General features: G+C 53.5%; 1 protein-coding gene across 2 annotated transcripts in view; it reads left to right on the top strand.

The window, feature by feature from the left end:
- Window positions 1-13,043, top strand: part of LOC111152569 (solute carrier organic anion transporter family member 3A1) — a 300,984-nt gene that overhangs the window by 230,922 nt on the left and 57,019 nt on the right. For both annotated transcript variants that reach the window (XM_022511052.1, XM_022511051.1), the window contains exon 4: window positions 2,514-2,777. In XM_022511052.1, coding sequence (XP_022366760.1) covers window positions 2,514-2,777 — 264 coding nt within the window. The remainder of the gene's footprint in view (window positions 1-2,513; window positions 2,778-13,043) is intronic.

The raw sequence follows: 13,043 nt of genomic DNA, 5'->3' as shown, positions 1-13,043 counted from the left end.
GTGAAGAAACACGGGCAGTGACTGGAGACAACATTCCTGCTCAGCGACCCAGGCCATCTGACTTCCCTTTCTCTTCTCCTGTTTGCATAAAGATGCTTTCAAGATCGCCTTGGGTTTCCCCATGCTTTTTCCAAGCCTTCCCATACTCAAAACAAAACAAAACAAAACAAAAAATCCTATATCTTGAAAGTCCCCATTCATGTAAATACAGACTACGAGTAACTACAAGAGCTACATATACAGAAAACCTACGTGTCAAGTGATTCTTGCTCGTTACCTTGCTTGTTATTCATCCTTGCACGCAGGCTCTGTGAATGTCACCTTTATTTTGGAAGTGATCAAAGTAAGGCTCAGAGAGAGTAACTAGCTTGCCCAGCATCACTTGCTAGTAAGGAACAGAGCCGGGATTCAACCTTCTGCCTGCCAAAGCTTATGCTCCTTTTTCTCTGACATGCAGCTAAGTGGAAGCATCTGGTTCATTTTAGTGCCCTAGATTTCGCTGGGGGGATGCCGACCCCTCCAGGAAAGAGACCACTGATGTTCCAGAGACCAATGGCAAAGTTGGTGCTCCTAGGCCCATTGCACAAAGGATGGGAATTAATCATCCATGCAGGGAGCCCAAACCAAAGCCTAGAGGGTCCGGAAGGGCAGTGTAGCAAAGTAATAAGGAGGCTGGCCCTTGGCATCTGAATGCCCATCTTCCAGTGTTAAACTCCGTGAACTTGGGCAAGGTGCCTACACTTTTCTTTCTTTCTTTTTTTTTTTTTTTAAAGATTTTATTTATTTATTAGAAAGCATAAGCAGGGGCACCTGGGTGGCTCAGTTGGTTAAGCAACTGCCTTCAGCTCAGGTCATGATCCTGGAGTCCCGGGATCGAGTCCCGCATTGGGCTCCCAGCTCCACGGGGAGTCTGCTTCTCCTTCTGACCTCCCCTCTCATGCTTTCTCTCACTGCCTCTCTCTCAAATAAATAAATAAAATCTTTTAAAAAAAATTAAAAAAAAAAAAGAAGAAAGAAAGCACAAGCAGGGGGAGCAGCAGAGGCGGAGGGAGAAGCAGGCTCCCTGCTGACCTAAGGAGCCCAATATGGGACTCGATCCCAGGACCTGGCATCATGATCTGAGCCGAAGGCAGATGCTTAATGACTGAACAGCCCAGGCATCTCAGGACCTGCACTTTCTAAGCCTCGATTTTTCTATCTACATAAGATCGGGATAATAAAAGACTCTACCTCGTAGGGTTGTGGGGAGGTTTGATGAGAACAGCTAAGAATATGCTGTACATAAGACCCAGTGCAGAGTAGGGAATGATGGCTGGACTCTTCCTGAGTGTTAGCCGAAGTCCTCAGGGAGAGCATTTACAAATGGTGAAGGGCTGGTCTGGTGTCATGTCTCATCCCAAGCCTGTCCATCCATCTGGTCTAGGCCTGTAGTCCTCCAAGATCTTAGCTCGTATGCCCTGCCCCCATGTCCACGAATGTCCTTCTGTCCTCCAGTCCTCCAGAGGTACGGGATTATCATCAAAGAGACATTTCTGAGCAGCCCATCTGAGAGTGCTCTATGAAAGAGAGTTATAGAGAAAGAAAAAAAAAAAAAAACCCACCAAGGGGTAAGCTATAGTTTATGTCTTCATGACTTCAGCTAGCAAGTCCGAGAAATAATAGCACAAGACGACCAAACCACATGCACACTGCCTTTAAGCATTAAGTTGGTTGCAAAGCTTTCTAATAAAGGACTGCCCCAAACCATAGGCCACAACCAAGATTTGAATTAACCTATCTGCTAGCAGTTTGGAAACCGGACCCTAGCTGTAAATACAGAGCTAAGAGTGTTTAAATGCCCAAGCACGTGCCATTATTCTGAACACCTCGGATCTGGTGTGACTCATTTGGCTTCCCCCTCCCCTCAGACTCCAGAAGGTACTGACACCATCGTCTTGGTCCTGTAGGTCAGTCAGCAAGGCACAGAGTTCAGATGGCTAGGCTGGGGTCCCGCAGGGAGAAGTGGCAGGATTTCCCTCCAGGTACCCTGGCTCTCAACTTCATTCTGTGCCATCCCTTAAGATCCCCGAACCTGATTTGAGGCTGGGAGTGGGGTGTGGCTTGGGATTCCGGGTCGCTGCTTTTGGACGGGTGCACGTGAGAACCCACGGGCAATAGACCCTTGTACTTCGTCCACACACCTAGGCAGCTCTCCGGAGCCCATCAGCTCCAGCCTTAATTCCGAGGGTGTCTGGCTTCTCGCTGCTTTTGTTTAGACTGATAGAAATATAGGGTAGACAAGAAAATTAAGGAGAGAAAGCAATCAGCCTTCAGCTTTGGGAGAAACAGAAGCACTGATGTGGAAGGAAAGGCTGACTTGTGGAGCATCCAGTCCCTCCGCCCCTCCTGCCTCCACACCCCCGAGGCCGTTTCCAGAGCCCCCCCCCCCCCGTCCGTGCACCTGACTGTGACCCTCAGCCGCATCCTGGCCCAACTGCATCCTCTCCTCCTGACTATGCTTTTTCCCATTGCAGGTAACCTGGACATCACTCCAGACGACCCCCGCTGGATCGGAGCCTGGTGGGGTGGCTTTCTGCTCTGCGGTGCCTTACTCTTCTTCTCTTCCCTCTTGATGTTCGGGTTTCCACAGTCTCTGCCCCCGCACTCAGACCCTGCCATGGAGAGCGAGCAGGCCATGCTCCCCGAGAGAGAGTACGAGAGACCCAAGCCCAGCAACGGGGTCCTGAGGCACCCCCTGGAGCCGGACAGCAGCGCCTCCTGCTTCCAGCAGCTGAAAGGTAGAAGCACCTCAGATGCGGGTGGCCAGAGCAATGGAGGGGGGTCGTCGAGGCCGCCGGGTGGGGAGGGGGCACCCAGGACAGGGTGCTGGGAGCTCAAGGTACAGTCACGCTTATTTTGCATGGTTTGCCTTCTCTGGTCCAGTGCTCAGCGTCAGTCCTGAGAAGGAAATGACCTGATGTGTAAAATAAAAGCGGGGTGGCCACCGCTCAGCGAAGGGGCAGCAGACCAGTCTCCCCAGCAGAGACCCCGGTGCTTAACAAAGCACCTGAGGCATAATAAGCAGATAGGTCTGCGGAAAGAAGGTTCTAGATGTCTCATGGAGCCCTTGGGCTCTTTCTGGCCGCCGTGTGCCAGCGCGGTATAGCAGGAAAGGACTTGGGAAGCAGGGCTTCCTTGCCTGACTGGGTCATTCTTCAGAAGCCGCATCTGAAAATACATTTCCTTTGAGTTGCTGTGTCCTCCTGTCCCCTCCGTGCAAGATGTGCACCTCTGGAAGGAAGTATGAACTCCGTCTTAATAACAGAGTCCCCCCGAGAAAGTGGCCAAGCTCTCCCAGTCGTTTTTAAAGGAAGCCAAACACATCTTTTCTAACAAAAATGGAATGATCCAGAATGAGAAGCATCCTCCCGCAAACCCCAGCCCCGGGTTGGTTCCATATTTGGCAAAGGGTCTTCAAGGCAAACAGTGCCGGCACAGCCTTGAGCCGCAGGGTGTCTGTCCCGGTCCCCTCCCCACCAAGACATCTGTGCCGTTCTCCTGAAGTCCCAGGACCCCTCTTGGATCCCCTGGAGAACCTGCTGGCTTTTTGAAGTGGGCAGGAGCAAGGCTTGGGGCACCCCTTCCCCGTGAGGCTGGTGCGGGAGGATGGGGACGGTCACCTCTTGGCAGGATCTGGACGCACCTGCAAATGGTGCCAGGGCGCCAGTGACCAGTTGAGAAACTGGGTGCAAGTCTCTTTACTGAGCTTTTGTGTGACAAGGAGCACCCCTCCTCCACCGGAGAGGCTGGAGAGCCAGAGGGAGGAGCTCAGCACTGTCCCTGTACTCTGGTGCCCGCTCCGCTCTTCTCTCGAGCTGGGGTCATGAACTTCTCCATGCTTCGTTTCCACAAGTGAACAGGTTTCATAGTGTTCCTACATGACGGTGGGGCCATGAGAATTAAAGCACCACCTGCAGAAGACGATCTGCTAATAGCGCCTGTGTGTCAGGGAGGGATCGGAAGAACTTGGGCAAATTCCCAGAAGGGACTAATTGATAATCTAATGTTATGTCGGAACTCATGTTCCGTGATCATTTCTACCAAAGTAGAAATTTGGAACTGTCCACGGAAGGTCTGCAAAATTCTCTAAGTTCCAGAATGCCCGGGTAGGAGAAGGCTACCCACTTTGTGTCTTCGGGGGTTGCCTTGGCTTGGACCCCCCAGGAGTTTGTGCTTAATAGAAGAGCCCCCCACCCCCCACACACACATGCACCCAAACAGCCAGGCAGGGGGCGATGCCTACTGTTCGTCTAATAGCACAGGCGGCCACACAGAGTGTCCCAGCAACCAGATCTGCAGGAGTAAATGGGGCTGGCCCAAGTGGGCGTTGCAGGGGACACCCTGGACCGGAGCAGGGCAGCCTTTCTGGGTCTTTCTTTGTCCCAGGGTGATGACAAGAGCTCCGATTGCAAGAGCTGCACCGGTCATTGCTTATCTTTCATCTCTGGGGATGCGAAGATGAAAAGATACAATGGTGCCATCAAAGCACTCACCCATCCAGTGTGGGGACAGACTAGCAATCCAGCAAAGGCAGCCCAGCGTGGAAAGGACAGCAGGGCCGGCAGCAGAGGAGGTGATGGGCGTACAGCAGACAGGCAGGGTGGGGAGCCCACATCTTGGGGCAGAGGCAGAGGGACATCATGGCTTCAGAATTCAGTTTTCATTAACCCATTTGTTCAGCATGTTCTGAAGACCTCTGGGTTCCAGGGACACAATGGTCACCCGGACGGCTTCTATTGTGGAGTTGTGTTGTAGCTGTGGGGGGTGGGGGGGTGCATACAGTAGGTAGAATTGAAGCAAACAGCAGGGTGTGTGCTGAGCTGACAACGCGCAGATGGGTAGACAAGTCTGAGACTCGCTGTAGCCATAACGACCGTACGCTGTGGCCTGTGGAGGTACGTGGGCTCTCCTTCTACTAATTAATGATTTTTAATTAGAATTAGCCATTCCCGGAGGCAGGAGGTCTATTAATGGACCTAAAGAATGTCCCAGCAGGAAGGGAAGGCAGTGTGTCTAGAAGAATCCCCAGGAGACGGGATCCAGCGACGTGAACTATTATGCTAATAAACACGTTTTACATGCGCCAGCACATGGATTAGGTGGGGGGGAGAATGTGGTGGTTTACATCCGTCATTTTTCCACATGAGACCATGTCTTTGCCATGTGGATGTTTCCACCAAAGCACCATGCGGTGTCACCCGGTGCTCCCAAACTCTTTCTCCAGTTTGAGACCCCCGTGGTCTCCCCATGTATATTTATGGGTACCGACGAGCCAAGCAGTGTTATATATGGAAGGATTAACGTTGCTCTAAAAATATCTATGTTGCAATTTTGAATCTGTTCCATTGAGTTTGCAAATGGGTTTCTTCTTTGGCTATCCGCCCGTGGGCCCTGCCATGCTCTGCAGATAGGGAAGGTCCCTGAGCAGAGCCGGTGTCCTGTGCCCAGAGCAGCTGCTCCGTCCTCCTCCCTGCTGGGACTGAGACTGTCTCCCCCGCTCCTGGGAGAGCACTGGGGCTGTTCCAATCCAGCTCAGCTGCTTCCTAATCTTGCAACCTTGGCCGTGGTGCTTAATTCCCCTTGGCTTTAACATATGGCGTCTGATTGATATTATTAGTTATTCTTGTTTATAGACGAGGAAACCAAGCTCTGGTGACATAGGACTTCAGGCCCATGGCTTGCTTTTCAGGGCGCTCTCCCCAGACATGTGGGCCTTGAAGGTCTCTTTCTAACAAAGTTGGCCATCATGGGGTTTGCAACTCCTATAGGAAGAGAGAGAAAGCCCAGAGTGTTGTTTTGTAACATGTAGAGAAGCTGTTACTTCCTGCACAGCCCACAAGTCCCCTTCTTGTAGTGACTGTCACGTGACTGTTTAACAAAGCAGGCAGCAGGCAAACAAACTCTTGGGTTTGTTATCTTTCCGGGTGGGAGTCTGCAAACCCAAGGCACATTTTTGCATCTTAGCTATACAACCAGATAGCTTTCCCTTTGTGCCCTGGCTCTGCAGCCCTCTTCCCCAGCCTTGTTCTTCAGAGCGTTTTGCTGGTTCGTCTTTCAGGACACCACCCCCCTCCCAGCCCCCTCTCATCCTTCCTTTGCGTCTAGCACCATGTCTCCTCCTCTCTCTGTCGTCACTGTGCTGGGGAGGACAGCACCCACGTGGCCTCCAGAATCTGGATGCTCAGAGTTTGCAGAATAGTTTGTAAAAGTCTAGACCCAGAGGGAGGAAGGAATTGGAGGGACTGTTATAGACAAATGGACAGAATTACCACCACTAGTGTGTTAGTCTGTAGTTTATATAGAGACGTCTCTGCTGTTGCCTACCCTCAGGGGCTGTGATGGTGGGGATCCAGGCTCCTCCAGTGGCCGTACTGTGTGCGCCCTCCTCTCCGTGCTCTGCTTCCTTCAGCGCATCAGGCACTCTCCTTTTTGTTCCCTTGTGGGCCTGGAACACCCTTCCTCTCTGGGTCCACTTCTGGACTAGACCCGGTCCCGCCTTCCAAGAAATCCCTCCCTAGAGCCCCACTGTGCCCCCCATGCCCCCCGTGCCCAGTGTTGGATTAGCTTCATTCCTCTGTCATCTCCACGGTCCCTGCAAAGCACCTGTCACCCCACCACCTGGTGGCTTCTCAGCTTGTCGGCCTCTGGCCAAACCTAGTGGGTTCTCCAGGGACAAAGCTTTCGTGCATCTTTTTGTTCCGGGGCCTGGCACGGTACCTGGCACGTAGGTGGTATTGGCTGAATGAACAAATGAACGAATGAATATTTTCTTGCCGGCTTGCACGCACACACGCATACACAAACACGCACTGGCAGCGAACGTCAGTTTTCCACACACTGTCATATTTAACGCCCCCCCACCCACCCCTACGAGGCTTTGGTCCCATTTTGCAGAGAAGTAAATTGAGGCTTAGAGACTGAAAGGCGAGGTGTTTGAGCCCTGGCAAGGGCCCCAGAGCCTGTCTTCTTCACCACCACATTCTGGTGCGTCTCGGAGCCATAAGTGAACTCTCGGAAAGGAGCAGTGGGGTGGGCAGGTGCTGGCCGACTTCAGCGGAGTGTGCTTCAAGTCGAGCTGCTGGTTGCAACGGCACCGACGTGCCCTAAAGCGGTGCGTCTTCCGGACGAGGCTACGGGCTAAAAGGGAGGGAGGAGCCCACTCCAGGCAAGTGTCAGTCCGTCCTGGCCCTCTGATGGGCCCTCTAGCTGGGATGAGTGTGACGGTTCCAGAGGTTTAAAATCTGCAGGCAGCACCCTGCCTTTGATGGCTGGAAGAGAAGAGCGGTCAACGCTAAGAGCTCTCGTCTCCGTGCACTTCCCGCTGACTGCCACGTGGCCTCTTCCTGTCCCAGAAAAAGATAGCCACACCGGGTGAGAGCAGGGAACAGCTGAGCCAGCAGGGGTCAGTGCTGCGGGGGGGGGGGGTGTTGCCTCAGGCTCAGGGGTTTCAGAACCACCCCAACACGTGCAGAATGGTTTATGAGTTCCCAAGCACATGTGGGGATGTCCCGCTGGGCCACCGCAGCCCAACTGATGAGCTAGTGGTCCTCCTCTCCATGCCAGCCATCCAACACAGAGCTCGGGGTGCGACCTCATGGCCAGGTTGTCACCGTTGCAGAGGATGCTGGGGGCACTGGGGTCCGGGTCTCGCATGCGCCCCACCGGGTGCCCCTCCGGGTGCCCCTCCGGGATCCACTGGACGGTTGATGAACGGACTGAGGAGGAGAAGGGGAATCAGCCTGGGGCCGATTGAACCCAGACCCTTCCCGTGTGGGAGAACGACCCCTCTCCCTGCTCTGCTTGTTCCCTTTCCATGGGACGAGCCAGTCCAGTTGCCGAGGACGTTCACTTGCAGGGCAGGTGAATTCTGCCCGGGGCTTTGTGCTCTCCACCCTCCTCCCTCCTGCCCTCCTGATGCCCTCCGTCTCCGGGTTCTGCGGATTTTACCACCTGAATCTGTCTCCAGCCCACTCCGGGGTCTCCTGCAATCCAGCCCACCCTCACCCCGCCGGGCAGTTCGCACATCATGATGGCATCAGAATGCACCTGATCCTGGGGCCACCTCATACTTAAAGGGACAGAGGCAGAGCCCTTCACAGGGCCTCCCAGTGGTGCTACTCTGCCCCTCCAGCCTCTTCTCACACCTTGCCACCCTGGCCCTCCACACCAGCCTCCCCTCCCCGGCTTCCTTCTAGCCCCTTGAGTTCCGCAGGCTCCCTTCCTCCCTCCCTCCCTTCCTCCCTCCCAGGACTTTGCACTTGCTGTTCCCTCAGCTGGACTTCTGATCCCATCTTCAGGCTTTAGCTCACAGTCATGTCCCCAGGGACATTTCTCTGTGCCCAGCCCCACCCCAGGCATGTTGCTCTCCGTGTCACGGTCACGATGTTACCGTCATGTGAGCGATGATTCACTGAGCCCGTCCGTGAGCTCTGTGCGGGCAGGGGCTGCCTCTGTTTGCACTCCTGCTCTCGTCCGTAGGTGCTCAGTATGTATTCGATAAACGGAGGGATACGCGGATCACTGAAGGTGCGCTGACAAGCCTAGCACAGTTTGCTGCTTTCCTACAAGCTGTCCTCCTCCCCCCCCTCCCCGGCCCCCACCAGCCCCTCCCGGAATTTCGGCCTGGGTCTGACCCATCCATGCACACCTGTGTGGGGAGGGGCTGCCGGCCCAGTTGCTGAGGCTGACTTGCACTGGTGCCTCTGGGCTGTGTGAGTTCCCTGGCAGGTGTTTGTTGGGTTTGGGACAGGGTGCACATTCGTCCCCACCATTGTTCCTCTCAGAGCCTGACTCGTGCCTCTAGCTTCTACAACTCTGCCAGACCTTCTCCGCCCTCTGCCAGCTAGCAGTCCGTGTCTGCCACCTTTTCCTGAATGGTGGGTCTGTGCCTTTCCGCATCACGTTCTTGTGAGGAGCCTGGTGATCTGAGAGCCCTTGTTCTGTACGTTTGATGGCTGACTGATCGCCTCATGTGGATTCCCCGTTAAAATCTTCTTTCTTGATTCCATGGCCAGGGAAAGCATCTGCCTTCCCAAATGCTTGGAACCCTGTGCCAGGCTACGGTTCACATGCTGTCGTGTTTGCGGGTCCCCAGGACCTCTCTGGCCATAGGCATGTTCTTACCAGCACTGGAGGACGTTATGCTGGGGCGTCATGTCTGGGAACAGCCCACAGGTGATTTCAGCACAGTACCTGAGACGACACGGGGGAGGGCACCTTGCCCAATGTCTGGCACACCGTGGATACCCCAGGAGTGGGTAGGAAGGAAGGAAGGAAGGCAACAACTAGAGGATGATGTTTTCCTATGGGGGTTCCTTGGAACAGGAGTCCTTGGAGATGCTTAAGGGAAAGCAAATCAATAGGGGTGGGGGGAAGGGTTACAGAGCCAGATAAGCTCGAGAAAATGTCTCTGTACTATTGATCCTCTCGGAGACCCATATGGTATATTCGAGTGTTAAAAGCCCTTGGAAGACCAGCCTTAAGGAAAGCTGGCTGGCATTGTTTTGCCCCATGTGATCCCAGAACTCTCTTGTTCACGTGAACTCTTTGGGCATTTAGGGGGTATTGCTAGAATGCAGGGGAAGGTGGTGAGGACCACAGGAGGTTCAAAGGATGTACTGAGTCCACCAGGAGGCCTTGAAGACAGGTGCATGAAGCCTGTAGCATTGTAGCCCCATCTGGAAGGATGAGCAGGATCCCTGTGATGGAGAGAGAAGGGCTTCCCGGCTGGGGGGCAGGTACAAGCAGAGGCAGGGGACAGAAATGCCCAAGGTGTGCATGGGAGAATCTGGTTTGGGGAAATAAGATTTAGGAAATTTCATGGTAGAAGCTGGCTGGTGTCTGTTCTGGGGCCCAGCAGCGTCCTGGCACTTGAGGCCACCCGGTAAGACTTTGGTAAAATTATGAATGAATGATGGAGGGCTTTTGCATTGCTCCTCCAAAGTGTGTGGACTCTATGAGTCATTGTTTCCCAACTAGGGGTTTGAGTCAGCATCCCCCCCTAGTGGGGCCCATACTCTGGCCCCACTCCTAGAAATTCTGATTCCATGAGTCTAGTGGGGAAGAGGGAGACGGTCCAGACACCTGGATGTCTTTAAAGTTATGAGGTAATTCTAAGTGAACCTCATCTTGAAAACAAATATGAGAACTGGTGTGAGTCCTTGGGGGGTTTTCCATCCAAGCTGTTTCTGCAACAGTTGTCTAGAAGGTAAAACGTGGGGAGGAGACCCACTCACGTAATAAGCTTGGGACACTCTGTGATGTGGTCCATTTGGAGGGCCATAAGTGACATTAGCGCATTCAAGGCTCTGAGAAGATCTGCAGACCCAGCCGTTCAGGAGATAGCACCAAGGAGTCCAGGCTTGAGATGGGCATTTGTATCAGCTTGGGTGCGGAAATCCACCATTTCTTTTCTGAGCACTGCTCTCTGTCTTTCCAGCAGTGCATTCTCCTACAGGTAGAGTTTTCATGAATGCTGAATGCAGTCAGCCCTGCCGCCACTGGGGTGGCACGTTCCCAGACTCGTGTTCCCAGACAAGGCTCCTGGGGCCTGGCATGAAGCTACAAAAGTAGCACTCTGCTTACAAGAAGCTTGCTTGCTTACTTTAGTCCTTTTCTGCCTGCTCCCTCAGCACGGACACTACAGTTGGATCTGAAAGAGAGCTGGCTGCTTCCCAGGTTCCTTTCTCTGTCTTGGCCACCTGTGTTTCCGACTTCACCCTCTTGGGGGTCGCCATTCCAGAACTGCAGGAGCTAGCCTTGCATCTGGGGGTGTCTGGGATCAAAGCAGCTAATGGGACCCTGTACCACTCTTTTTCAGGCCTTCTTGCGGCGTTGTAAGGAGCGGGGAATTTTAAAAAGAACCCATAGAACTGGCTGGCTCTGGGTTTCCTTGGCTGATCGACACCCCCTGGGCACACGGCTTGCAGTATAAATGCTCGTTTCCTGTGCTGATGGCTTCTGGTCTGTTTACTCAGACCACGAGCATCTCCATACAAGGGACATGTCACCTTCAGCCTGTTCCCAAAGACGTGTTTCACAGCTGGCAATGAGAGGGTGCCAGGAAGCTCCCTGAGTCCCTCGACAGCCCAGCACAGAGTTTGGGGGACAGTCTTATCTGCAGCAACGAGGTCACAGGGAGCCCGAGGCAACCGGTCTGGGGCCAGTGCACAGTAGGCACTCCCTTCCGGAAGCTTCCCAGCACCACAGGCTTCCCCTTCCACCCAGGCTTTTACCCACTGCAATCCAAGGCAATGATGTTTCTAGAATCTGCAGTGGAAATGGCCATATTTGCTAAGCATTCCCACTTCCATCGTGACCCACGAGCCTGTGGAATGTGGCCCATGGTGTGATCACGAACTGGTCCCTGCCTCCACAGTTAACATTTCTTTTGTCTGTCTGTCTTTCTTTTTTTCTTTCTTTCTTTTTTTGTTTAAAGATTTTATTTATTTATTTGACAGAGATCACAAGTAGGCAGAGAGGCAGGCAGGGGGCGGGGAGGGGGAAGCAGGTTCCCCGCCGAGCAGGTAGCCTGATGCGGGGCTCGATCCCAGGACCCTGGGATCATGACCCGGGCCAAAGGCAGAGGACTGAGCCACCCAGGCACCCCTCACAGTTAACATTTCTTAAGAGATTGTGACAGTTATCTTTAGAGACAGCATTTTGTTTGTTTATTTATTTATTGAATTCTTTATTCCCTCTTGCATTGATGAAGCGTCTGCTCTCACCGGGCACCATGCCCACATCTCTGCGTGCAGGTGGCTCTTCACACGGGAGAGACAGGAAGACACCCCGGCGAGGGTGTTCGGGGACACATGGGTGCAGTGATGACAGGCTGTACCCGGTACAGGGGGACCAGCTGCCAGACATTCGTGCCGTGCCAGGAGATGTCATGTTTCCTAGGATTCACCCTACTTGGGCTTTGATCTCGTGCTGCCATGGTGATGTTTTTCCACACCTTTGTTACTACTCCCTTCCTCTTTCCCTTGGTTTGGGTCGTGACCCGAAGGCTATCGTGTATTTCTACCCCCTTTCCCCCCAACCCCCCGCCGTCCTGCTCCTTCTGCTCTTGGGTCCTGTGCTCTGGGAAGTGCTTGTGATGACTTACTGTTCAGAAAGACACTTTTCCATTGATTCAAGTCCCCATCCAGAAACCTGAAGATTTAGGGATCTGGGGTGCAGGCAGACCTCGAGTTTTGCATTCTGGGAGTGTAGTTTTTGCAGCCGCTTGGAGAAGCTTTGGTTTCCCCGTGTCTGAAATGAGACAGTAAGACAGTCCCTGTTGTGATAGCTATGGAGGTGACACAGGGGACCCTTAGTGCGGGGCCCATCTGACGCCAGTTGCCCAACAGACGTCGGCTATCACTGTCCTAATTACAGAGCAGTCACACACACTGGTTCCATCTCCCCTTCTTGGAAGCATTAACCGTGAGTATTGACAGCAATGTTATTAAAGAAAAAAAAGGTCAAGGCCAATTTCAGTAGAGAGCCCGAGGGCTGAAATATCTCTGAGTCAAGTGCAATACAGTCAAGCACAGTGAGCACTTCCCAGGGCACCTCCAGTGCCCAGGAAGGAGGGGGCGGACAAGGACTTGTGTCCCCGACCCTCTGATCCATCTAGCTCTCTGCAGGAGGTCGTCCCTGTCCTTGGGAAGCCAGTGGCTCCCACGGCAGTTCCCAGGAGTTCCACTCACCTACCCAGTCTCCCCCCAGCCCTGCTAACTCATCACATCCGTTCACACACACACATTCTTACAGCAGGTCTGACGTCCTGGCCTCCCAGCTCGAGGGCTCCCTCCCCCTCGTAGCCAACAAGAGCTTCTGTTGTATTAATCATCATCGTGCTCACCTTACCTGAGTGGCAGAAGCACTGGGTCACCTGTTCTGCATTCATGGGTCTCATTTAATCTTTGCAGCAACACATGGGACGGAGTGGTATGCTCCGAGCACAGACCTACTCAGTCTTGAAGATAGAATTCAGGTCCCAGTGACCTGACTCCTCAAAT

Source organism: Enhydra lutris, unplaced genomic scaffold (assembly GCF_002288905.1).
Source record: "Enhydra lutris kenyoni isolate GAN:26980312 unplaced genomic scaffold, ASM228890v2 scaffoldscaffold29, whole genome shotgun sequence".
Lineage (NCBI taxonomy): Eukaryota > Metazoa > Chordata > Mammalia > Carnivora > Mustelidae > Enhydra > Enhydra lutris.
This window is presented reverse-complemented; position numbering and strand designations above follow the sequence as displayed.